Source organism: Terrapene carolina, unplaced genomic scaffold (genome assembly GCF_002925995.2).
Source record: "Terrapene carolina triunguis isolate 2854851 unplaced genomic scaffold, T_m_triunguis-2.0 Scaffold33715, whole genome shotgun sequence".
NCBI classification, from domain to species: Eukaryota; Metazoa; Chordata; order Testudines; family Emydidae; genus Terrapene; species Terrapene triunguis.
Window position 1 is genome coordinate 2,942,817 of NW_020698066.1, and position 27,811 is coordinate 2,970,627.

At 42.7% G+C, this 27,811-nt stretch overlaps 1 protein-coding gene across 1 annotated transcript in view; it reads left to right on the forward strand.

The window, feature by feature from the left end:
* LOC113409497 (integrin alpha-9-like) overlaps window positions 1-27,811 on the forward strand; it is a 296,697-nt gene that overhangs the window by 79,568 nt on the left and 189,318 nt on the right. The window contains exon 15 of the mRNA XM_026663483.1: window positions 1,525-1,685. Coding sequence (XP_026519268.1) covers window positions 1,525-1,685 — 161 coding nt within the window. The remainder of the gene's footprint in view (window positions 1-1,524; window positions 1,686-27,811) is intronic.

The following is a 27,811-nucleotide window of genomic DNA, read 5'->3' on the forward strand; positions in this document are numbered from 1 at the left end:
CACCCTAGGTCTGTACAACCTAAAATCAAAAATGGATTTTTTTGTCTTTAAAAATAAGCCAAAATTTGTGTCATGCTTGACCTCAGTTTAGGTCTGATTCTGAGTTGTGTTGGGCACACACAACTCCCATCAGCTATAGTGGGAATTGGAGTGCTCAGTGCCTCGCAGGATCAGATCCTTTTACGCGAACTGTTTTTTAAAGTGATACAGAGGGTTGGAGGGACACACTCTTATTTTGGTGTAGATCAGGCTTATTTTGGTTTAGTTTCAGTCGTTTAGGAATTAATTTAAGCCAAACTGAAATAAGTCTGATTTAAATTGAAATAAGAATGCCCACAGAGCCTTTTGCATCAGTTTGAAAAACGATTTAAGTTAAACCGATCCAACTACTGTGTATAGACAAGGCCTAAGTGAGGCCAATGACAACAATTGTGTTTTAAAGAGCCCAGAATGTTCTCCTATTTAAAAAAAAAAATCACATACCCTAATTTCTTCTTGGATTGAAAACTTGTAACAATTTTAAAGTCTTCTAAAAAGATTGTCGTTTAGAGGTAGCAGTAACAGTTAGCTGGTTTAAATCAAAATTGATTTAAAAAACAAAACAGATGTATACACTTTTAAGGGAATCATTAAAATTCTGCTCAGATAATCAGTGTTTGGCCTAATTATGTAATAACGCACAGAAACAGACATGAGCTAACTGTCACGTACATCACATGCAGACTAATTAAGCCCTGTGTTGCTGGTCATCTACTGATGTTCCCTTTATTGTATTAACATTCAGCTGAAATCACTAAGGACCACATCCTGCAATAGGATCCACTAACGTACGGGCCTCTGTGCTTTGTGTAGAGTCCAACTGACTTTAGTGGTAGAGGCATCCACTAAAAGAAAAAAGCTGATTTCATTGCTGGTTCAGGACCTCAGACATTGTTGCATTCACTTGTACGGCAGGTAGAATCCATCTGGATTATTTAACCAGTAAACAAATTGTTGAGTAAACAGATAAGAAGCCTTCTCAAGGGCACAATAGTATCAAAATACAAAACAGCAAACTTTACTAAACTACGCAGCAGATAGAAAAGAATGAAAGAAGACCCCCCTGGTGATAGTTTATTGGTCTATGAGCGCATGTTCTGTAGTTTTCAGGGGAATAATATTCATAAAGGGAAATGAAATACAAACAACTTCCTCTAGTTAAATTCTAAATGCTAATGAGATTATAACTCAACCAGAAAATGACAAGTTCTTGTTGACATCTGGTTCTTAGTTTATGGTGATGTGGAGGGAAAACAAAGCATGTTTTTCTTTCAACAGTGTGAGTAAAATATCTCTAGAATTTTTTGAATTATTTTTTACTAGTGCTTTCTCACATTCTTGGTAAAGGGCCTCCTCATCCAAGGTGCTGAACATCCTCTAAGTAAACATGCCAGAAGATATAACAAGACAAACTGAAAGGCTGCTAGAAAAGAACCACCTTGGGCTAACAGTCATGGAATCTTCTTGTTTTCTATTTTTTGGCAGGTTTGAATTATATCTTGACTGCAGATGTGGCAAAGAAAGAAAAAGGCGAACAGCCCAGGGTTTACTTTGTGTCTTCTGGAGAAACAATGGGACAGGTTGTGCAGCAGTTACAGCTGTTGTACATGAGGGAAAAGTGTGATCACTACCTAGCCTACGTGAAGGTCAGTACATTCCATCTCTTCTCTGGCATTCACCTTTTTGCAGTTCCATCTGTTGCTTTAAGTATTTATTCTATAAGCCGTCAAAGCAGTTATGTTTGACTTGGTTTGGGATGCTTTTGCTTTTCAGTTCCTGTGGTTGAGCTTTCCTGGATCAATGGAAGGGCCTTCTCAGTGGAAGGTTTTGAACTCCCCCCCCCACCCCCCCAAGGGATCTGCCCTAGGAGGCAGATATGGATTTGATGGCCTTCAGCACACAATGCAAGAAATATTAATTGGATGGATTGTGTTTTTGTTTTGGCTGTTATATTTCCCCCAAATATGGATGCTAAGTTACTATGGCGGAACAGCAGTAGTTGGATAGCTTTATTTCATATGTATGTTTTCGTGTCTAAGCAGTGGGCACTCTCCAAATCATGTGCTTACATTGCCATGATGACTATGGGAGTCTCCCAGGTGGCTGCTGGCTCAACTTTCAGGTCTGGGGCACACTCTTGACTTCATTTTGGGTTGAGATTGGAATTTTTATCCATGTCATGGATTGATTGTTACCTCCTTTATTCAAGATTGGGGATGTGTGTCTCCAGCCATGTTTCTGGAGGGATGATATTGTTCCTTTGACAGAGTACGCGACCAATGAGTTGGTAGGAAATGCTAATGATCTTTGGTCTACAGCTGTTACTGAAGAAATGTCCCCTAGGTGTCCTCCTAGTTGAGAAGTAAATAAAAAAGCAATAGAGAATTATAATTCTGTTTATAGAAGTCTAGAGGATGGTTAAAAATAATCCATGTAGTAAGGAATTATTCTTTTAAATTGTATACATGACTTTTGTGTTTTAATGTGTAAAGCATCATGATGCAAATCTGTGGAGCAATATGCTGAGATGATATAATTGGCCTGGTGATGCAACTGGCCTCTTGTTTCAAGGACACTTCTCCATAAATTAAACTGACCTAAATTCACTTTGCTGCACATGGCAGATACTGAGACAGTCCCTGTTTTTAAACTCCATGTTATCTTTACATTTCCACTGACAAGCCAGTGTAGCCAATAATTCTCATAAGAAGGAACTCTTTCAGGAAGCTGCTTTGTACCTAAAGACCCTGAGCCTGGGAGATGAAATTAATCCTTGACGTTATTAGCATTTTTGTGCAAGGTTGCTGACATAATTGAAAACAAACATAGTGACCACCAAGAAAGCAACCATATGCTATTAAGTTGCTTGTGTCCCTGGATATAGACTACGTCTTCCAAGGTTTTCTGCTTATGGTGCAGCTCCCGGTTTCTGCTGTGGAAAAAGCTCATTACAGAAAATGTAAGCAAATTAGTTTACCGTTAACTGGAATATCTGGATGCATGTTTAATAATTCTGGCCTTGCTCAAAGCAGCATGTATGATCAGGCTTTAGTATATAATATTACGGAATTCTTGTGATTAAAACAGTTCAGGGAATATGAACTGTTTATTACTTAGGTCTTGCATTAAGAAATACTTAATTTCATACTAGCCCTATTGTGGTTTTTGGGTGATGGATAGTATTCACTAGGGGGAAACACATGTCTGGAAAGCTATTGTATTTGTTATAATTATTGTTAGCTAAGGCTTGGGGTACAAAATGTTTTCAAAGAGAAACTATTTGCCTGCAAAACACTTGGGAATTGTAATTGTTTATGTAAAGGAAATATATAAACACATTTACATTTACCAGCAGCTGTTTATTAGTAAAGTGAAACAGCTGTTTAACAAATAGAATTTAGTTGTTTATAGGATAGAAGCAAGGCCAAGGTTTTTTTTCCAGTTGGGGAAACTGCAGGAAAGGTCATTAGTTTGCATAAGGAAGGATGCAAAGTAGTAAGGAATGATGATCCGTGGTAGTCTGTGCCCTCATGGGAGGAGGTGATATGATCCATAGAGAATGACATTGGAAACATCAAAGAGTCTTGCAGACTTTGGAGGAGTGGAAATGGAGGTCATGATCCTTTATTGTTCTCAGTCCTTGAGTAGAAAGCTAGTAAAAATTAAAGTTCTTTGATTACATAGTTTTGTGAGATAGCTGGTGATGAGATCTGGGTTTTAAGGTTTGCACTGGAATGATTTATCAAATATTCTTTGCTTTTAGTTTTCCTTTCCCTCCCCTTTGTACCAGGTGCTCTATGAAATTACCCACTTTTCGCACTGTGGTGTTTGAGACTGTCCCTAACCCATTCACTTTATTACCATTCATTTCAATCTTCTGTAACAGAAGTCTTAATGTAGCAGCGTTTCTTTTTGCAACTGCAGTATGTGTGGAGTATGTGTGGTCACGATGTAGAGATAAGTGCTTACGAAGACCAAATGAATTGATGTATTAACACCTGAGATGGGTCACCTAATCCTGGTGGGTAAACAAGCTACCTGAACCCACTGGCAGCCAGCAGAACTGCGGGTTACATTGTTCAAATGACAGTATATTTCTAATTTGTCTAGCTGGGATTTCTCTGTTTCATTGTATAGTTGATAAGCCATGGCTTTTGGAGACAGCCACTCCACTAAAACATACTGTAGGGCTGCTGGCCTGGATCCCCAGGAAGCACTAGTGCCACACTCAGCATCTGTTCAGGCCCTTCCTTCAGGGCCCAGTTTATTCTTCAGACACAAAACTCACAAAATAACACCAAAACAAAGCTATTCCCCTGGCCAAAGCAGGCAGCACGGGTCCAGAGGCCTTTCCCCTTGTCTCTCTTCTCCCTGCTCCAGTGCCTGCCACAGGATTCACCCTGCTTCCTACAGCTGCACTCTTCAGCTGAGCTTTCATCCCTTTACAGGAATCACTTGACCCCTTCTCAGCTGGCTGTGATAATCTCTTCCCTCAGGCCCAAACACCTGTTCTGAAGAGGCTTTGTCTCCAAACAGAGCTGGCTGGCCCCAGGCCCCCTGGCCCTTAGATGCATTCATTACACTTTACACTTCATTACACTGTTGCTGAGAGAGAGCATTCACTAGTCGGATGACTCCTCCATTAATCTGAGCATGAGCTATCCCTCTTATTTCTATTATTGACTCTGAGCCTGTATAAAATTCTCTGGCTTTTTAAGTAACCGAGTTACGGATGGTGAGTGACTCTCAAAAGGTTTGGAGTTTGTGTTTGGTCCGGACAAGGCTTTAGAAGTTTGTAATCTCAGATGAATATTATTCAAACTCATTGAATCTCTCGTGGCTACATAATTATGTTTGAAATCTCATGAAACTCCTGAAAGAATTCTGTTTTCAGTCCATGGTGGAAAGCAGAATGATGTGAGTGTGGTTCTAAAGTTAGGTGGGGAGAGACACTGCTGCCATTTCTGGTTAGGTGACCCTTCGGTATTTGGAATCAGAGGGACCCCAGGTGATACGCTGTTCGCCATGATACGTAAACGATCATCTGCCGCAAAACCTAATGTTCTTTTTAGTTAAGCAGCTCTTGGAGTTTTAAAATTCTTTTGCTCAGTAGAGAATTGGGAGACCGCAGGTACAGTTGAGCTCTGATTGTGACAACCAGTGACACTCTTGAACTTCTCAGGTTAGTGTTTAGCATTGATGCCATGCTCTTCATTGAGAGGTGCTCTACTGCTGGACAATTCCTCATGTGACACTGAACATAACAGCATGGGTAACACTAGAAATAAACTGACCTATAGTAAAAAAACAACAGAGTCCTGTGGCACTTTATAGACTAACAAATGTATTGGAGCATAAGCTTTCGTGGGTGAATACCCACTTCGTCAGACGCATGTAATAGAAATTTCCAGAGGCAGGTATAAATATGCAGGCAAGAATCAGTCTAGAGATAACGAGGTTAGTTCAATCAGGGAGGATGAGGCCCTCTTCTAGCAGTTGAGGTGTGAACACCAAGGGAGGAGAAACTGCTTTTGTAGTTGGCTAGCCATTCACAGTCTTTGTTTAATCCTGAGCTGATGGTGTCAAATTTGCAAATGAATTGAAGCTCAGAAGTTTCTCTTTGAAGTCTGGTCCTGAAGTTTTTTTGCTGTAGGATGGCTACCTGTAAATCTGCTATTGTGTGTCCAGGGAGGTTGAAGTGTTCTCGTACAGGTTTTTGTATATTGCCATTCCTAATATCTGACTTGTGTCCAATTATCCTTTTACGTAGGGACTGTCCAGTTTGGCCGATGTACATAGCAGAGGGGCACTGCTGGCACATGATTGCGTATATAACATTGGTGGACATGCAGGTGAATGAACGGGTGATATTGTAGCTGATCTGGTTAGGTCCTGTGATGGTGTCGCTGGTGTAGACATGTGGGCAGAATTGGCATCGAGGTTTGTTGCATGGATTGGTTCCCGAGTTAGAGTTACTATGGTGCGGTGTGTGATTGCTGGTGAGAATATGCTTAAGGTTGGCGGGTTGTCTGTGGGTGAGGACTGGCCTGCCTCCCAAGGTCTGTGAAAGCGAGGGATCATTTACCAGGATGGGTTGTAGATCACTGATGATGCGTTGGAGAGGTTTAAGCTGAGGACTGTAGGTGATGGCCAGTGGAGTTCTGTTGGTTTCTTTCTTGGGCTTGTCTTGCAACAGGAGGCTTCTGGGTACACGTCTGGCGGTGTTCACACTTCAACTGCTAGAAGAGGGCCTCATCCTCCCTGATTGAACTAACCTCGTTATCTCTAGACTGATTTTTGCCTCCATATTTATACCTGCCTCTGGAAATTTCCATTACATGCGTCTGACAAAGTGGGTATTCACCCACGAAAACTTATGTTCCAATACATTTGTTAGTCTATACGGTGCCACAGGACTCTTTGTTGCATTTTACCGATCCAGACTAACACGGCTACCCCTCTGATACTTGACCTATAGTAGACTATCATTGGGTTTCATGTCACTAATCCACAGATCCCACAATAAAAACCCACCAGCCACATCTCGCTTCTCAGCGAAGATTTAATACCAGATTTTGTGATAAGGTCTCATACTTGTAAAACTACAAAATACACTGAATTGTGTTTACTAGCATATAATGAAGCATTGTCATAAATAATAACTTAACTACATCTTTTCACAGTAAATTAACTAATCTAGTTTAGAATGCAAATGACTATAATTTTATAGTCTCCTACTTGCAAATGCAGAGATTTTTTGCAGTGGGACTCTCAGTACATTATGGAGATTCTGCTTTAAATTATTATTACAGTAATTGCAGGTCTTGTGTCAACAACAGAACTTCTTGTAGTAATTGTGGGGCCATTAATTTTCCATTTCCTTATTCTGAGGATGCACTGTCTCTTAGTTGTTGCCAAGGAGCAAACTTCCTGGCGATGCATATTGTCATCTTTGTCACCACTGTGGCTATGCAGAGATTGCAAAACTTGTCACAATTTGTAATAGGTTGCTTCATGGAATATCTAGTGATGTCACTTCTTGTACCATATCTTATACAGTGTTGGCATACCTGCTGATGTCCAAAACGCATCTCAGTTCTTATTTGAAGACATAGCATCAGAGGAAAACAGAATGCCCTATCTATTTCAAATACCTTGCTCCAGTTATCAAAACCTTGTGATTTTTTTGGCCAAATCCCTGGTCCTCAGAAAGGTGGGAATTCGGCTCCTTCAATAGAAGTAACTTTCTTTATGATAGTCTGGTCATTGCTGACTCTCAGAAGTGTAGGATTGTCCACCTGTGGGAACCTTTCCCAGCATACCTTGCTATGGGGTTCTGGGGTACGGTTCTGAAAACTGCTTAGCACCTTCTGAAAATGTTGAGTATACTCAATATCCGTTGACTTCAGTGGGAGCTGATGGCAATTAGCCCCTTGTGGAATCAGGCCCCTGGCTCATAGAAATTATGCAGGAAATTATCAAAGATTGTACAAAGCTGATCATTTTGAGAGAGTCAGAAAAGATCAATTATTGCTTCATTCTCCACTATCTCAGCTCAGCATCTGCAGGCTCCCACTAGAATTTTTTTTTAAGTTCTAACTAACGCCAGCTGGCATCAAGCTATTAAGACACCACTTTACAATTCTTGTAATCAAACTACAGGTCAATGCTTAAAATCCCTTCACAAAATGTTTTTCTAGGTTGTTTAATTATTTTAAAGGCCACCACTGTCTTCCTTCTGCGAGCTTGTCAGAATCAGTAACAAAATACACCTACTTTTACCCTGCGAGCCTCCATCAGTGTTACTGGATTAGAGGAAGCCAAAAGAATTTTTAAGCCAGTTTGTTTATTTTCTAATATATGTGTATCATTTTCAGTAGTATGCGCAGCAAACACAAAAATTAGAGAAATAGGAACGTGACAGGAAAGAGAGAAGCAAGAGTAGAGAGAGAGGCTCCGAAAATTGAAAAGAAAAAAAAGTTAGATATTTTCTTCTATATTTCTCTAATCTTAATCTTGATTGGGCTGTATACTATGATGTTCTACTTGTCCTCACCTCTACTTAGAGACCATGTGAGTTGAAGGTACTCAGCAAATCCCACAGATGGACCCATAATGTGTTTAACGTGCATTCTGACCAGGGCAGTTTTACACCATTGAACCCCTTATAGGATTTTGTTTCCAGGTTGTGGCTGCTGTTACTTCCTCCTTTTCTGAATTTCCCTCATTTAGAAAAATGTGAGAGGATGGGACAGGAAAATCCACCAACCTGAATTTGAAACTGAGAGCAAACAGTATAGTGCTGCACATTTGTTAGGTCAGATCTTTTCTTCATCTTATTTTCACAAGACCATGATGATGATGATGATGATAACCCCTCATATGATCCCTGTGTTTATTATAGGTGACCCGTGTGGGTTTGTATCCAGCTGAAGGCTGGTCAACTGAGCTAGCTATTGCTATCAATCACTGCTGTCGCTGTTCAAAGCCAGGGCCTTAACAGCCTCACCTTCATGGATGATGTTGCAAAGATGTTATAGGCATTGATAATACATAAACAGGCTTGCTCATCCTTGAGACAACTCCTCCCTTTTATATTTATTAAAGATATTCTAGTGGAAACAGGTGTTGGCTATGGTTAGTAATATTACAATAGTTTCTAGGAATCCCAGTCATGGGCCATGGCCCCACGGTGTTTGTGTCTGTTCAGTCTAGTAATAAAAGACAGTCCTGGTCTCGGAGAACTCACAATCTTTGTGTCAGACAGGACACAACAGGTAGACAAAATAGATTGCAGGTGGGTTGGGAGGACGAGGTAACAATAAAATAGAGTTTGGCAGAAACCACTGCTACTCATATCACTTCTAAAATCCAGCAGTTGGCTGCCTTTCATTGTTTTCTCCTTTGAAAGAATGAATGACCTTCACAACTGATTTGAAATTCTGATTCCCATGAGTTTATGGGCTTTCTGGTCACTGACAGAAATTCATTGCCTAATCCTGTTCCCCATTATTGTAGATGTTCTCCTCTTCTTGATACCTCGCAGTATTATTGAAGTATTGCATTTGTGCTTATGTTTGCTTGTGTTTAAGGATGTATAAGCATTTCCATTATACGCCTCTCCAAACCTTTACAAAAGTTTATCACTTTGGGGGAAGAAAAGAAATCCTTTGTGCCTGGACTTGTTATGCATTTGTCTACAAAATTTTTTTGGAAATGAAGAATCACCAACACTGTGTTTCAAGGATCACATTTTTCATGGTTCTTCACCACCAACAAAAAAGCAGCAAAAGCTGACTTCCTTTATACTAGGTTGCTGTTGTCTGGCCTTGTTAAATAGCTGTAGCTGGATTGCTCAGGATTGAGCCTGCTTGTCCACAGTGGTCTGGGAGCCAATTCTGAGACCCTAACACTTTGGCTGATGAAACGTGAGTCATGCAGCTGACCACTCCAGCCTTAGAAGGGTTAACTGCTCCATTGAATCCCTCCCCCCTACTTTTCTTAGGCCTGGGCTACACTAGCGGGGGGGTTCGAACTAAGATACGCAACTTCAGCTACGCTATTCGCGTAGCTGAAGTCGAAGTATCTTAGTTCGACTTACTTGGCTGTCCTCACGGCGGTGAGTCGACTGCCGCAGCTGCCCTGTCAACTCCGCTTACTCCTCCTGCTGAGGTGGAGTACGGGCGTCGATTCGTGGATCGATTTATCACGTCCAGACGAGACGTGATAAATCGATCCCCGATACATCGAACACTACCCGCCGATCCAGCGGGTAGTATAGACGTACCCATAGAATCAATCTCCCATTGGTTTTGACTGTTCTCCCACTCTCATAGCCTGATTGGAGTGAGTGGCTCTGGATGGTTTTGGTGTGCTTTTGTGCATTAGTGCAGAGGCTGATTTCAGAGCTGCAGCAGCTATGAAAATCAGTCACAGCTGCCAAGAATTTCAGTGGATTTGGACCACGGGGTAGACAAAGAGAGCAATGACCTAGTGCACTGGTCAGCAGGAAGTTTACAAGTACAGTATGTAAGACCAAAGGCTCTGTGCAGCTTTGCTAAGAATGACGACTGCAGTGAGAATCAGAGCTACACGCTCATGCGGGGCTTATATTTTTGGGTTTGTTTCTTTCATTGTCCTTGCTGAGCCAACGAGTGAGTGTCAGAATGAGCCAGGCTCAGTCGCATCACATGTTCTGCCTCTGAGGCTGGTGGGTGGGTGGGCCGATTTATAAAGCAAAGCTTTATTTGTATAAATGTACTGCTTTGGACAATCTTGTGTATCGCTGCTGGCCAGAACAGTGTGTGAAACATGCTAGGAGACTATTGTACCTAACATTTTCCATTGCCTCACTCTGATGTGAAGAGTTCAGCCTTGTCCCCTTGGATACGCACTGGCCAGGCATGACTGTGCGTTGTGGGAAGCTCCTCTGACAGTCTGAGAGGCGCACGGTGCTTAGTTGTGCTGTGCTGTGCTCCATTATGAACTGCAGCGCAGTACAGGGTTCCTCTTCAATGTTTCTCTTAAATACAGGGATTTAGCTGCGTTTAAAAAGGGAAGGTTAGGAATGTGTTGCCGGGGAGGAAGACATTTGAGCTAAGTGTGTGGTTTGCCAGAGATCCAAACACTATTAACCATTGTTTATTTGTTTTTGGGTTTCCTTTGCTTTTGCAGAGGTTTTGCTATTTGCCAAAGATCTGATCCAAAGCCCATTAAGTCAATGGGGAGCCTTTTTACTTTGTCTCTGGAGCCTGACCCAAGTCTGGCTTGGGAACTAGGTGCTACCTAAATTCTAGTGTCATCTTCCTTCCCCCACCTCCTGCTGCCATTAAAGACAATGAGAGACTCTGGAAACCTCCACAGGGCTGAGTCTTTCATGCTTATTTAAGTTGAACATTCATCCATGCCTGTGCTCTCTCTCGGTTTAAGGGAGAGAACGTTTATAGGTTCCCACCTCTGCCAATCTTTCTAACTCTCGAGGAAATTATCACGTTTTCCCTCGTACTGATTTACGACTTGGCTGTAGAAGTTCAAACTCTGCGTATCTCTGTGGTGGGGAAGGGGACTCCTGGTGATTGCATCATGGCACAACTGTGTAGTAAAATTTTACCTTTAGGTTAAAGAAGGCCTTAAAACCCACCATGAAAATAGAATGCTTTTTAATTTCCAAACTTCTCTACTCATCAATAAAACCAAATTGACATGAGCAGGTTAGCATTTAACCACATACATTTAATGGTGTGTTTGTGTGTGTGTGTGTGTGGGGGGGGAGAATGGAATACAGCAAATCCACATAGGAATTATGCAGCACCTGATTTTTTTTTTTTGCTTGAATGTATTCGTAAATATATTTTTTTAATATTGCTTAACCTCCCTGAGGTCATCAGGATATATAGTATATGTTCCATGAAATGAATGTACAACATGGGTGTCATAAATTCTGCTAAAAGCACTGGATGTTCCTTTCAAACGATGGCTCTTGGTATCAAAATAATTAACTTTACGTATTAACCTGCAGGCAGGCTTCACCACTGGTGACATATATGCACAAGGCAATGTGGATTATTTATAGTGCAGGCAGAAATACTATTGCTCCAGAGGGACTGCTAGGAGGGATCCTGCCAGAGCAACCCTTGGTTTATTCCTTCCCGTCTGTAGTCGAAGCCCATTTGTCTCAAAAGAAAACAAATGTTGGCTTGAAGAAGGCCCACCCAGCAGAGTGCCCAATGCTTTGGCTGCTGAGGTTGCTTCTTCATTTTTCCTGCCAATTTCATCAACTGTAATCCCTAGTAAACCATAAATGGAATCTGTTGCGCCAGATTTGTACCTTAAGCTCTTTGATTTACTCCTGGCCCCTTTTTGACTAATTATCTGATTCCTCTAGAAATTTGCTCTACAGTTGTAGGGAAATGCAATTTTTCCAAAGAGGCTTTCTACATGCACGTGTTTGTGTATATTTTAACCAAGTTATAAATGGTTGTTTTACATAGAAAACCTGCATAGCACATGTAAGAGACTATGTATCCGTGTGATAAATAGAAAAGACATGCACATGCCTGGTCAGTTCAGTGTCTACTACCATATTACCTGTCTACTCATCCATCCATCATGCACATCTGCTATGAGCCACCAAATCATTGATAAATTGGAGAGGGTCCAGAAAAGAGCCACAAGAATGATTAGAAAACATGCCCTGTAGTGATAGACTCAAGGAGTTCAATTTATTTAGCTTAACCGAGAGCGTTAAGGGATGACTTGATTACAGTCTGTAAGTACCTACATGGGGAACAAATATTTGATATTGGGCTCTACAATGTAGCAGAGAAAGGTATGACACGATCCAATTACTGGAAATTGAAGCTAAATAAATTCAGATTGGAAATAGGGTATAAATTTTAAACAGTGAAGGTGATTAACCATTAACAATTTACCAAGGGTGGTGATGGATTCTCCATCACTGGTAATTTTAAGATCAAGTGGAGTTTTGCCCCCTCACAGATCTGCTCTAGGAATTATTTTTGGGAAGCTCTATGACTTGTTTTGGACAAGTGGTCAGACTAGATAATGTTCACTTCTGGCCTCCGAATCTGTGAATCCATGAATATGAATCTTGCCCAGACTTATTTGCACAGGTGCTCATCTGCTATGGTTTGGGATTTACAGGACAGGTTGAGTCAGTTGTGGGCCGATGGCAGTTTTTCAGACTTTATCTCTTCTCTCATGGTCCTGCAGGGCTAGAAATGTGACCTTTATCCCAGTAGGATATATAACATTTCTCAATGGGCCATACAAGATTTCCTCCTAGCAATGGAAGGACTGGAGATGAGAGATTTGAACAATGTATATTTTTATGTTGACAGGCTATTGTAAGAGGGGATTAGGGTCAAGGAGTGTTTTGCATTTATTATTTTTGATTTTTCTCTTCTGGGACGCATGGTGTAACTAAGGCACTCAGCTTTACGGGTTGAAGAATGCAAATAATCAGTAGATCTCAATGTGTTTAGAAAGTTCAGTATCATTATCCCCTTTTTACAGATGGGGAAACTGAGGCACAGAGGGGAAGTGAGTTGCCCAAGGTCACTCAGCAGGCCAGTGGCAGAGCTGGGAGTAGAACCAGTGTCTCCTGAGTCCAGTCCAGTGCTCCATCCACTACACTACCCCGTCTGGATTTTAGAAACTCTGTAAACCATTCCTAAACTAGTCCTTTGTGTCAGGTAGTGTAAACTAAACATATGATGGCATATTGTGCTTTAAAGGTAGATCAGCACTTGTTTGGGGGTGGACGTACATAATTCACACTTGATTTTGCCACTCAGGAGTACTATACCCATCCCGACTGAATTCCAAACTCTTCCTACAAAACCATATAGTAACGAAAGGTTGAGGGGGACCATGTGTTCTCCTTTAGTCTCAGTTTAGATCAGTGGTGGGCAATCTGTGGCCCACGGGCCGCATGCTGCCCGTCAGGGTAATCTGTTGGTGGGCCACAAGACAGTTTGTTTACATTGCCCGTCTGCAGCTCCTAGTGGTCGCGATTCACCATTCCTGGCCAATGGGAGCTGCGGGAAGTGGCGCGGGCCGCAACTCCCATTGGCCGGGAAACTGCGAACCACAGCCACTGGGAGCTGTGGGCGGCTGTGCCTGCGGATGGTCAATATCAACGAACTGTCTCGCGGCCCACCAGAGAATTAACCTGACGGGCCACGTGCGGCCCATGGGCCGCAGGTTGCCCACCACTTGTTTAGATTCTCTCCTTGCAGCTTGTTTGTCTCCGTGGTTTTCCTGTTTACAACACAAGGAGGAATATCAGTCAATGTGGTGATTGTGGACCAACAGCTTGCTTATCCAGTCCAAACTGGGGAGTGCCTAAAATTATCACCCTTTTATTTTGTTATCCTTTGGAAGGAATGAGCAAAGCACTTTAACAGGAAACATTAGAGACAACTTCCAGCGTAAGACTCCTGTCTATGTGAAAAAGAAAACAATTAGTTTGTGAAGGATGTGGCCACTGGGTTTATTCCAAAACTATAACCTTTCGATTGTCGGCAGACTCCTGAAATCTGCTGGGGAAGTTATATGTGGAGTGTACTTGGTTTGTTTTGGATGGCGAACAGGTAATTCTAAGCCAGTGCTTTAGTTCATAGTGTAAGTATGAACCTGGTAATGTGTCTGAAGGATTGTATTTGTAATGCATTTCAGCTAGGGATGAACTGATGCGATAGAAAATGCTCTCTCCCTCCACATACACCTTGAACTATCACCCTTTCCTTAGCACTAAATTAAATTCAAACTTTTGCGATTCAGTAATGTTTGACCCAGTACAGAAAAACACAGCCTTCCTTCATTCCCAGAGAGAGATGGGGTAATTACAATTGGTGTGGTAACTATTTATTAAAAATAATTTTAAATGTCACTCTGCAAACAAACCTCACTTCTGCAAGCTGTTCCACGTGGATGGCTCCCTGCACCTTCCCAGAGCCTCATCCACTTTAGAGGGTGGTTAGTACTCTAAATCCTGATCCTGCAAGTTGATCCACGTGATTTGGATGCCTGTGCCCCATAGAGCCCATGTCAATGGGGCTCCATTATGGTTCAGGGCACAATTTGCAGGAGCTAGGGTTGCCAATTTCAGTTGGTATTCCTGGAGGTTTCATCATATGACATAATCTTTAATTAAAGATTGATCTTTAATTCCTGGAGACTCCAGGACAAATTTGGAGGGTTGGCAACCATAGCAGGAGCAGGGCCTTCGAATACCACAAGTTTCAGGCCCACAAGTGTTTTCAGTCTAATACAGATGGGCAGTGATGAGCTGCCAGAATGTTAACAACCGGTTCCCTACCGGGTCTTCGGCGGCACTTCAGCGGTGGGTCCTCACTCGCTCTGGGTTTTTGGTGGAACTTTGGTGGCGGGTCCTTCAGTGCCGCTGAAGACCCAGAGTGAGTGAACGACCCGCCGCCGAAGTACCGCCGTCGACCCGGTAGGGAACCGGTTATTAAGCGCCGCCTGGTGAGTACAAGCCCGAGGCCCCCCACCCTAACTGCCCCCCAGGACCCCACCCCCTACTCCACTCATCCCGCTCCCTGTCCCCTGACTGCCCCGACCCCAGGGGTGAAAGTAGAAATAGGGACTTACTGGTATGGGGCTGGGTTGGGGCCAGCTCTGGCCCCCAGAAAGGACGGGGCCTCGGGCGGAAGGGGCTGTGATGGGGGGGGTCAGAGCCAGCCCCAGCCCACCCTGTACCGGTAAGTGCCCTCCCCCTCCCCCGCCGGGGTAGCAGTGGCAGCCGGGGGCTCCGGCAGCAGTTTAAAGAGCCCAGGACTCAGCCGTTACTACTGCCCTGGGCCCTTTAAACCTCTGCTGGAGCCCCCAGCTGCCGCTGCTACTCCAAGGCTCCGGCGGCTATTTAAAGGGTCCAGGACTCCCCTGCTTCTACTGCCCCAGCCCTTTAAATAGCCCCCGGAGCCCTGGAGTAGCGGCGCCGGAGCTCGGTTGGCTATTTAAAGGTGTGGTGGGCCAGGGCAGTAGAGGCAGCGGGAGCACCGGTCCTCTAAATAGCCCCCAGAGCCCCGCTACCCCTCCTCCCAGCCCCGGCCCAGCCCCCTTACCATGCTGCTCAGGGCAGTGTGTATGGATGCCGTGCGGCCCGGGGGAGCTCGCAGCCCCACCCCCTTACCATGGCACTGAAAGCGGCAGGAGCTGCAGAGCTGCCCAGGAGCGGTCCAGAGTGCTGGCGCCAGGCTCTGCGAGAGGGGGGAAGGCAGGGGAGGGGCCGGGGGAGCCTCCCCAGCCGGGAGCTCAGGCGGGCCGGACAGGACGGTCCTGCGGGCCGGATATGGCCCGCGGCCCAGAGTTTGCCCAGCCTTTTAACAACCGGTTCTAAACCAGCTTCTAAATTTAACAACCGGTTCACGCGAACCGGCTCCAGCTCACCACTGCAGATGGGGAAGAAAAGAAGACAAGACATGGGGAATCTACATTGAAGTTTATACCTTCTTCCCTCAGCCTGTACATTGCTTAATTCTAGAATCCCGTAGACTGACTTAGAAAAATGCACTTGCTTAGACTTGCTCCTACTTACTGATGAGTAATGTATACTCTCTGCACTCAGTTACACATCCCTTCTAATTTTAGTATAGATTTAAGGAAGCCTACGTTGGTGTAACTCACACCTGGGGTTCCAGAAGAGAGGCGGGTAGTAAGAAAAGCAGCTAACAGAAAGATGTATGAAGATGTAAATTAAAACTGGCCATTTGCTATGTGAATTTATAGCTCCTTACACCTTCTGGCCCCTTTGCATGCAAGAGATCCACAGGTCTCCAGGAGGTATGTAGAAGTCAAGACACCAAAGGGAAAAAGAAAATAAATGATAGAATATTCGATTTGAATATTCTATAACTTTCCACTGTTCAGGAATTGCTTTGCAAGTGCTCAGAGTGACAGAGATGCTCAGCTTTGTGGATCTGTCATAATATGAAAACACAAGTTGATCTTCATGCACTTGAAGAAATAAAAAGTTTGGCCATTAATATATCCAAGGTTCCACTCTTTATCATTTATCGTTTTCACTGTAGTATCCATTGGAATGTTGATACTTCACTTAGAACATATAATGCACATATAAAGCCGAACTGCTTTTTGTAAATACACTGCAGCTGGGCGGGAGCAGAATTTTCTGTTTTATGGGGAATTTGTTTTCTATTTTGGAATGGAATAAACCTCCCGCCCCCCCCCTTTTTTTTTTTTAAATTTCCCTGGAAATTAAATTCAATTTTTTACCTTTTTAAAAAAAAAAAAAAAATGTTTTTCATATAAAATTCTGTTTTGAAAAGATTTTTGGGGGGGAAAAATCAAAATGCTCCCTTTCAAAATGTTGAAACTGAGCATTTCAACGCTATCAAAACACTTGGATGAAGTTTAATTTAGCAAAACATAAAACAATCAACATGTTCAAAAATTTAGATTTAAAAGTAATTTTTCATTGAAAAAGATTTAGACAAAAAAATTCTGACCAGCTCTAAAATACAGTACGAGGATTTGAATGCAAAACCAGAAAGCTTTAAGAATTCCCATTTCAAGCTCCACTCTCTCTTTCATGTGCAAAAGCTCCAAGAGACCAGAACTAAAAATTGTAAAGCTGAAAAATTTTAAATGTTATTTGCCTTAAAGGATTGTATTTTTTACCCAGAGAAAACAGGTGCTTTCATTTAGCTATAAACTAAAACTAAACTAAAACTACTCCTTTTTAAGTCATGCTGGAGGAGGTCACTGGGTAGTGTTCTGAATTATTCTTTTGGTTACGTGCCATTGAAGGAAACATAATTTCATATCTTGGTAAAATTCAAGAACCTGACAAATTAAGATGATTGCAGAGCCTGCATCACAAATTGGGCAAATGAGTCCAATCTCTGTCAGTGATGGGGGGAACCCCAAAAGGTTTGAGAGAACGTCTCAGTGTTAGTGGAACGTTCCTGAATCTGAAAAATATTTTTGGTTTGATTGATGGGTGAATGTTCAAGTTGGTTCAGATCAGGCTCAGACGCCTCATCTTTGGAGAGCTGCTAATGACACTGAGATTTCTATGATGCACACTTACTCAGATCTGCCAAAATGAACTGGAATGTATTCTAGTGAAATGGAGCTACTACTTAAAAGTTGCTTTGACACTGTAGCCATCACAAGCAATAAATATTATCCAAAGGGCGGAGAGATGGCTGCTGTTTATTTGTCTCTTTAAAGAACTGAAGGAATGCCAGGATTTATTTTTAAACTTTATATAACCAATTTTAAATATTTGTGTTGGCTCGAATTACTTTTCTTATTATTTTGGGAACACACTGAATTTGTCCCATGTTGTTTCTAATGTTTTTATTTAACTTCAGTCCTGTCTCTGTCCCTTTGTAGAAAAATGATATGATATACACAAGTCATTCGGTGGTTAGTTGGTTCCCAGCAAGAATTGACACACGCTTCAGTTAATGTACAGATGATATGTTCACAAGAAAACATATTGAGAGAGCCTCCTGTAATCTAACTTTTTTTCTGATTGCATAATCAGGACACACTTTTTTCCTCCCAGTGTTAACACATACTGTAGCAATCCTCAGGAGTCCTGTGTGTGTGTGTATCTGGAAAGGATTGACAATGGGTTTGGTTGGGCAGAACCATGCATTGGACACCTGGCATAATATTTGCCTGTGTGTTTGTTACTATCAGTCCCTCTCTCATGAGCACTAACCCCACCCAGTTCTCTAATGCATTTTTCATGCAAAAAGACATGAACAGAAGCTGACTAGTTAACTTACCTCTGCCATGATGCCTACTGTATTGGTCAGGCTGCTAGTTGACTACTGCTACTTTGACCACTTGCAAACACATCTGCCATTAGTATTATCTGTCTCCCTTACCTCTATTTATCTATATATCCAGTTTTGGTTTTTTAAATAAACCTCTAAAAATGATCCAAAGTATATCCAAACGGTCTAAATCTTTTGAGAATGCAAAACTAGGTTGGAGATCCCACAAGAGAAGACTTTTCTGGAGGCACTCTTGGTACTTCTTGCTTCCAGCATGCGTGTAAATAACTTTCTTGAGGTATATGTGTTCTTCCTTTCAGGACCAGCTGGAACCAGGAAGTGCAGTCAAATATAATAAATAAAAAGTTGTTTTGTTTGAAACTAAAAAGATGCTCAGTCAGAGTTTTGGGAAAATCTTGGTCTGGGTTTGTTTTTTTGGATTTAGTTAGCTGTCCCCCTGCAGTTTTTGCTCTCCAGAGAACCAGGAACTGAAACTGACTGGTCTGTTTAACTGTACAAGTTGAGCAAAGCATGAAATGGAAACAAAGAGCATCAGTGATAAAGAGGAAATTGGATTATTACAATTCTTTCCTTTTTAATAGGTAAGGATTTTTTAAAAAATATGAGTTTAAAATCTGCTGGTATGTCTTTAATTTAATTGGTTAAACTTTCTTCCCTTTTTATCCTTGATTTCTTTTCTGTCTCTCAAGGATTTATGATGAGGTGTTTTAGGGTGGAAGGACTATCTAAAGATGCTTGTGCTATACTTGAGATGCCAAGCAACTTAATTCTGCAGTGCAAGTGCTGGTTCTCTTCTACATTATGTCTTTAAGGACTACTTCTAGAAAATAGAATATCAAGATAATTATTTAAAAGCCTTTACTTCTCCACAACTAAATTGCTTTTGTATGGAGTGTAAGTTTTACCACTTTAAAAAAAATCTTTTCTTTTCTGCTAAATATATCATCCCTTTGGGGCCAGCCCACATGATAAGGATAGGCAATGAGGTGAGTGTTGTACATGAGCATTCCCATGTTAACGGACAATGCAGGGATGGCTCAGCATTATAGACAGATACCTGGATTTATGTTCCCTCAATGACAAAAAGTCATGGTATGAAAGTTGGCTTTGGTTGCCAGACCGCACGCTGTCAGATTTATCACACTATCAAAAGAGTCCATTGGTCCATGCTGGAACTGCCTCGATTTTTCTACCTCATTTTTTTTTTTTTTGGTTCTAAACTATTGTCCTGTGCACTGTTTAAAAAGCTGCTGTTTTCTATCTTCAGAGGTGGCTGCATGGTGAGTAAAGTTCTTATTTGTATTTTGCAAAACACTTTAGGACCCTGTAAGGTGATTTTATTAATGTATAGTAATGAAATCTGGGAGCAAAACAAAGAAAGAAGGGATTATTTTATGAACACACTGAATATAGATAAGTGTTGGGAAAAAACTGTGATCCTTGAGACTTCTACAAGAAAGATATAGGAATAGGGTTGCCAGGCGTCCGGCTTTCGACTGAATGCCCGATTGAAAAGGGACCCTGGCGGCTCCAGTCAGCACTGCTGACCGGGCCGTTAAAAATCCTGTCCGCAGCACAGCAGGGGCCCGGGGCTCAGGCAGGCTCCCTGCCTGCCCTAGCTCTGTGTGGCTCCCAGAAGCGGCTGCCTAGTCTTTGCGGTCCCTAGCCTAGGGGCTGCAGGGACCTGGTGGCCACTTCCTGGGAGCCACGGTAAGCACCGCTGGGACCCCTCAGCCCAACACTCCCCCCCGCATTCCAACTCTCAGCCCCAGCCCTGAGACCCCTCCTGCACCCAAGCTCCTTGTTTCTGGCCCCACCCCCCTGCCCTCACCCCCAGCCGGAGCCCTCACCCCTGCCCCAGCCCGGAGTCCTCTCCTGCACCCCATACCCCTGATCTCCGGCCACAACCAGAGCCCGCACCCCCTCCCACACTTCAAACCCCTCAGCCCCAGAACGGAGCCCCTTCCTGCACCCCAACCCCTTGCCCCAGCCTGGGAGCCTTCTCCCGCACCCAAATCCCTCATCCCTGGGCTCACCCCAGAGCCCCCACCTCCAGACAGAGCCCTCACCCCCTCCCGCATCCCAACCCCCAGCCCAGTGAAAGTGAGTGAGATTGGGGGAGAGCGAGCGACGGAGGAAGGGGGGATAGAGCGAGCGGGGGAGGGGACTTGGAGAAGGGGTGGGGGCAGAGCCTCAGGGCAGGGGTGTTCGGTTTTGTGTGTTTAGAAAGTTGGCAACCTATTAGGAAGGAAATAGTTTATTGCTAACTACTAACTAGAAGTATACAAATGTTACTTTTTTCCTTCATAGATTGACCCCGAGGCATTTTTTAGAAACACAAAGGATCTGTAGAAAACTAATCTTTATTTACTATTTCTTCAGCATGTGTTTTGAGATTATCCACTAGTTCATATGCTTCTGAGTCATGAGTAGGAACAAATTCTAGACATCTGACCAACAGAGTCACTATTGCCTGTTTTGATTTTTTGTCCTTGATTGTTAATGTTTTTGGGGAAACCTGTGTGTGTGTGTGTGTGTGTGTGTGTGTGTGTGTGTGTGGTTTACAGTAGCCCTCCCTGTGCAAAACTTACCTACCATTCCAAACAACTTTTGAGTCATTGTTTATAAGTGAGCTCTCAGAACATATGCCATGAGAAAAGGGGGTATAGTGAGTATTATTTAATATTTATATTACACTGGCATCCAGTAGCCCTAATTAGGCCTTGGGCTTTATTTTGCCAGGCACTTTACAAGCGTAGAGATAGAATCAGTCCTTACCCCCACAGAATTTACATGTACCCTCCCTGTCTGTCAGAATTTCAATTGGTATTCGCTCTAGGTAACCACACACAGAGAAACCTACCACAGATATGAATGTGAGGTGGCTGTAACTTTTGCACACAAAGTGGCACATATGAGAATCTTCCCAGGTTGAGCAGTCGCCCTCATTCCAGCCATGGGTATGGTGGATATAATCACAAGGGTGGTGGTGGGGAGAAGGAATATCTGCAGCCTTTAACATCTCAAGGATGAGGTGGCTGTGCAGTCAGTCTTTTGTGCGGTGGTGGTGGTGGTAAGAGTGTTACTAGTACATCATAACCACTGACCTGTGGCAAAGACCTGAATGAGGAAAGTTGTTGGATGCATCTCAACAGCTGTGTCTGCTAGATAAAATATGTGGATGTATTTTTTTTTTTTTTTTTTTAGTGGGCAAAGGAATCCAGCACAACCATTTACTTGGTACTTTCAGATCAGCAATTTCTAAACATTCTCTACTCCTGACTTGCATAATCCAAATGACCTTCACAAGTGACCCAAACTGTCATTCAAGGCCAGGACTATATTTGGTTGAATCTTTTTTGCCCATTTTTTAAATATGAAAAATGCCTTTTTGGTGGCTTTTTTTTTGAAAGAAAATTCTGTATCCATTGAACATTTTTATGCTTTTGTTGAACTGAAAACCAATTTTTTTATTTTGGAGGGGAAAAACATTTTTTTCGGGGGAGAGGATCGGTATATATCTTTTTTTTTTTTTTTATGGAAAAACCTGTGAAAATTTTCAAGAAAACAATTGTTTCAATTTCATTTTTTCTATGTTTTTCATAGAAATCAAAATACATTTCATGACCAGCTCTACCCAGGAGATTTGCACTATGGCCATGGACTGTGCAATTGTTGAACTCCTTACAGCATTTTGCCACTAACAATTGTTTTCATATTCAGTTTAAATATATTAAGCATTATGAGGGGTGAGTGGGAGTTGTGGCTAAATGACTAAAGCAAGCAGAGAAATGAAAGAATGCAAACCACGTCTAAAACATCTGGACATGTGTGTGAACCAAAGTTCAAGATATTTCTAATCAGTGTTGTCCAGAATGAAAGTGGTGATGATCTAAGGGAGAGAGAAGGGCTATTTATTTTGGATTATAAAACTAAAACCCAGGAGTTAAAGAATGACAGTCATTGCAAGAGTCATCATGAGAACAGTTTGTCTATGCAAAGTTCATGTACACGATACAATGAAGGCATTTGAACTAAGGTTATATATAAAACTCTTCCCCTTTTTAGTGTAGTCTTTTTTTTTTTTCCTGATTGATGCAGAGGACTTAGACTATATGACACTGACTCTCCTTTATTCCAGCTCAGTCATCATAATTCTATGGTAACCTTGCAGATGGAGTGTTGGCAAAGAACAGTGCATGCAGCACTGAGATGCCGCATGCACTGCATCAGCATGCATTGATGCGTGAGGTTCTGCTTAATAGGAAAAAAAATACTAATACATGAGGAGAAATTTGTTTGTTTTTTCTGGAAGCTGGTGCTGATGTTCAATGCTGAGAGAAATACAGTGATATCAGTGCAAATGAGGCTGATAAACACAATTCGCTCCAGTGCAATCTGACGTCAACTGAAATTTGAAAGAAAAAAATGTGCATTGATAAAAATGCATTGAATCTATCTTAATATTCCATTTATTAAGTAAATTATCTTGGATTTTAGTTAAGAACTGAAACAAAGGTTTGATGAATGTAGCGATACAATCAGAAAATGACCTTTCGCCTTCACTGTCAACTGAACAGAAAAACATCAGGCTTTCCAGCCATAAAACTCAACATGAGGCATACAAATTTTTGTTAGTTACAACCTAAACAAATTAAACCTACAGCAGGAAAACCTCTTCACTGTCCTCCTACCTTTCTCAATATTCTGATTCTGTGCTAGCAAAGAGATACAACTCTAATTCAAGAAAAGACTGGAACTTTCCTTGGCCTTAGTGAAACTTGGCATGCTGGTTGACCACATTCATAAAAGCTGTGCTCCTCCAGCCTGGCAGAATGTAATGTGTGAATCTGGGTGTCGCATTTAAAATGGCAGCTGGTGAGCAGTAGGGGCCTGATCCAAAGCAGTTGGCGTCAATGGTGATCTTTCTATTGATTTCAGTGGGCTTTGGGTCAGACCCCACGTGAGCAGCCCAACAGCTGTGGAATAGATTAACTGAATGGCTTTAAACAGCTTATATTACTGTTGCTGAAGAGTGGAGTGGTAGCATTGATATGCTGTACTTGTGTTTCACGTTGGAAGTGACTGCAAAGTCACCCAGCATTTGGGGCCAGTCATATTTTACACCTTATCTCCTGAAAATCAAGAGGGCAAAAGGGTAAAACCTGATATTTAGACCAGCTTTGTACATCCGTACAGTAAGTGTAGGCCATTATGTTCTTTTTGTCATCACTTAACAGTTTGGAGACCATACATTGTGAAGTTTAGAAAGGTGATTATACAACATGGGGTTTAATGCAAAGGACCAGCTGAGATTTATATTTGGACTTTGCCAGGATGAAGTGCTGGAAGTTTCTTCTTGTTAAGAGTCTCCACAGTTGCATTAAACAGTTGGGGTTAAAACAACAACAACAACAAAAAACAACCCATAAGGCTCCAGGGGTTAGTTGACACAGTACATTCATGCACTAGCTCTACTCTAGTCTAAGAATTATTAGGTACTCGTATGTTGGTAGGGAGGAGTAGATTTCCTTTTCTCGAATGTTAAAACTCTTTTCTCGCTCTCGTTTCTTAGGATGCTGTAACTGTGGATGTATTGTACTATTGATGTGGAATTTTAAACATGATCATTAGATAGTGTGTAATACCTTATGCATTTTTTTTCTATCTGATGACTTTGAGTGTCTAGTGTCTCAAAGAATAGATTTTCGCTTGGGCCCTGTGCTTTGTGGACAGCAACACCTTCAGAAAGCTGCATTATACTTTCTAGGCACCAGTTGTGTTTGGAAAAGGGGGATATCTCTGGCTGAACAAGGACTAAGGTGTTAATGAAAGCCTTATTTACTGTGTTCAGCATTAAAGAGTTAAACACGGTCCAGGGTTTCGTGCAAGTTATCACTGGCTTTCTCCCATTGTAACAGTCACAATTAAAAATATTTTTATTCTTCTCTTAAAGACACAGAAAAAAGGAAAAATAGTTAAAGCATTAAATGTAACGTGTTAAGCCTTTCATTTTAACAATACCTCTTGCTCCTGTACTCACTTTATCTGTCTCGAATTATTTTTATAGGGAGAACTCGAACTCACTGTTTGTCAGTCTTTTAGATGGTATTGACTAAAGCCAGTTAAAACATTTTTCAACTAAATGAAATATGGCATTTACATTTAAAAGGTCTTTTGGTTCAAAAGAGATTCTCTCACTCCTTACAGCCTGGTGGTTTGGGCACTGGCTTGCAGTGGCGCTGGAACATTATTAATCGTGGGGCTGCTGAAAGCCAGCCTCTTTACCCGTCCATCCTCTTACTCTCCCCCCTCCCCCAAGAGCTGAGGCCAGGAGCAAAGCCACGGGGCCGGCAGCCCCTGTACCCCTAGTTCCCGTGCCTATGGTAGCTTGGGATTTGAAAGACCCATGTTCAAGTCCCTGCTATGCCTGATTCAGAGGGATTTGGGATGAAAAATTCTGCTCTGAATCTGGTAGAGCAGGACTTGAACCTGGGTCTCCCCCATTAAGACAGTGTTCTTAATCACCAGGCTATGCACACTCTTGTTTTCATTGCAAGGCAGAATGAAAAGAGAAAAAGTTAGTTGAGATTGTCTGGAGCTGTTATTGTTGCTGCTCTTGAAGCCTGATCCTGTTTTACTTCAGACAAAACAAATACACACCCAGAAGGGGAGAGAAAAGAACAACAAAGATAGAAAATGCAGCTTGTGTCTCTGGTGCTGACTCACTTTGAACCTTGCTGCTGGAGAGAGACAGACTCAGCACCTGGAATGATCTGCCACTTCACGACTTGACAAACTTCCCAGTCTTGGAACTAAAAGTAACCCCTAAAACGGTCCATCTTTGGTCACAGTCTCGCAGCAGTGTTGCAAAAGATGGAGTTGTCTTTGCCAGCTAAGTCAGACTCTGATTAGATTGAAGACAAACCGAGAGAGAGAGAGGGAAGAGGAGAAATGAGGTGGAGAAGGAAAATAATACACAAAGGAGGGGTTGACAGCAGGTGATCAAGCTTTAGCTGAAACGGTTGAAAGTGGCAATTTCACTGGTTCCCTCTTTGGCCCAGTCTAGTCAGGACACCTTTCAGGATCAGGTGAAGACCCAGTAATGTTGTGGTGGATCCCAGAACCCCAGGAGATGGTAGGGTTGGCAGTCATGGTGGTAAAGTTGCCCAGGCCAGAAAGGAGTGGTAACCTGATCCCATTAACATTAAACCAATCAAAACACATTCTGCCCATTTCTAGCCTTTTTGTCATGCCAACCCATGACTTTATCAGGAGCTAAAAAAGACCCCATATCAGTTCTTCTAACCTAAACACTCCAGTTTGTACCAGCTATTTGTTTCCAACTTTTGCCAATTTTCATAAACAACTTTGTGACAGGATGAGCTGGGTTTTTGTTACCTTGGATGACTTAAACTACAGGCCTCTGTACAATAGATGGTTTAGGAGAAAAATGGTAGGCCTATCAATGCTCATAGTTCAGAGCATAAACTGATCACCAGGTGTTCCTTAAAGTAGCAGTCTACAGTCATTGCTGCCAAGAGGCGGATTGTTCACCGGCAGTGAATGACGAGGGAGACCTTGAGGAGGAGGCCTTGTCTCCCGACAGTGTCATACACTGAGGACTGATCAACAAGGGTGATTCCTGTCCTCAATGGCGTTGGAATCCTGCCTCAGTGTGGCTGGTAAGCGAAGCTACTTGGTCACAGCAGTACCTCTTCGGGCAAAATCCTGCCTGCTCCACTGGGAGGATGTCTTCAATAATATCAGACAGATAGTGGAGCAGCACCCGTTCCATGAACTTGCTGGTGATTGAGAGGAGAGAGAAGGGGCGGTAGCTGGCTGTGTCCTCTGGGGGTTTCCCAGGCTTCAGTAGGGCAACTCCTGTTGCCAGCTTGTTGGCACTTCTCTGGTTCTATGCACGGTGGTAAAAAGTGCCGCCAGCCATTTTCGTCCCTATCTCCCCCAGATTCTTGAGAAACTCTGGAGGAATGCCATCAACCCCTGTGGCTTTCCAGCTTTTGGTTTCCAACAGCGCAACATTGATCTCCTCGACAGAATATGGGAAAGAGAGTGGGGATTCCTCCGGTCATTGTTGGAGGTTTCTGCAGAGTTCTTGCTGGACCTTCTGGCATGTAATCTTGTCTGATGGTGTCTTGCTGTTAGAAAGAAGATGAGAGGCAACAGCATTTGCGGTCACCTTTGCTAAATGTTGCATTACTGCTGCAAAAGAGCCCATGCCTTATGGCTCGAATGGGTGAAATCAAGGCTTTCAACGGTTTCTTTCCACCTTTCCAGACACGCCAAATTCAAGGACTCAAGCAGCACAGTGGCTTTATCTGGGTTTCTGCTCTTTTCACATTCCCTCAGGAGAGATTCGGATTCTTTTGTCCAGCATGGGATGAAAGCTTTGCGGTGACCACGCAGGATGTACTTCTCAGTGGTCGATTTTAGGCTGTTTGTAAAATGACTGAAGTTTCTAGGTATTGGTTCGAGCCTTGGGATCCGAGATTCTGTTTCTGAAGTGTAGGCGGGCCAGTCAGCCTTGTGGAAATTCCAACGCGGCTTTGGCACAGACTGCAGAAGAGGCACTTCCAGGCCAATCTGGAGGATGATTGGACGATGTTGGCTATGCAGGAAGTGACTCAGGATGGTTCTTGTTGTGGCCAGTGGGACACCTGCACTATTACAGGTCACAAAACACAGGTCAGGGTTGTGACCAATTGTCCACCTTGCAGACCGAAAAGATCCATATTGCTTCAGATCATAGAGTAGGTGAAGGTCTTCAAGGGAGGCCCATTCTGTGATCTGCTCCCAGGCTGTGTCAGTTGAGCAGTATCTCCAGTCTTCATGATGGTTGTTAAAATCACCTATGTAGATGGCCAGATGAAGAAGGTAAGGTAAGATGGGACCAGGCCACATGATGTTAGCTGGCTTTGTATATGTTTACTGTAATGATGTCCCTAATTCTAGCCATCTCTCTTCCACTGGTTGATGATTCTTCCAAAACTTCCATATCCTCTAATCCATTTCGCATGTACATTGCTAGCTCACATTTTGGATGGTTGACAGCAGTGATTTTGGTAAAGCCATAGATTTTATGTCTGGCAGCTTTATCTTCTTTCACGTGTGTTTCTTGGGGGGCCACAATGTCAATGTGATGGTCTTTGAGGGTCCTCGAGAGGTAATCCGCTTTCCCCCTGGACATTCCTTCTACATTAAGTTGGTATAGCCGGAGAACTGGCCCAACTGTTCTTTTTTGGTCCTGGAAAGGACAGTTTGAGGAAGTATAATCGTTGCTACGTTCACTGGGAGGTGGGTAAAACTGGGAGGTCAATTGAGCCATTGACATCTTTATATAAATCAATGAGTAACTACATATTAAAATGTTTACGCAAGGGTTGTGGCATGCTGATAATACAGGTGAAGACAACGAGGCATGTTGGGTTGCATTG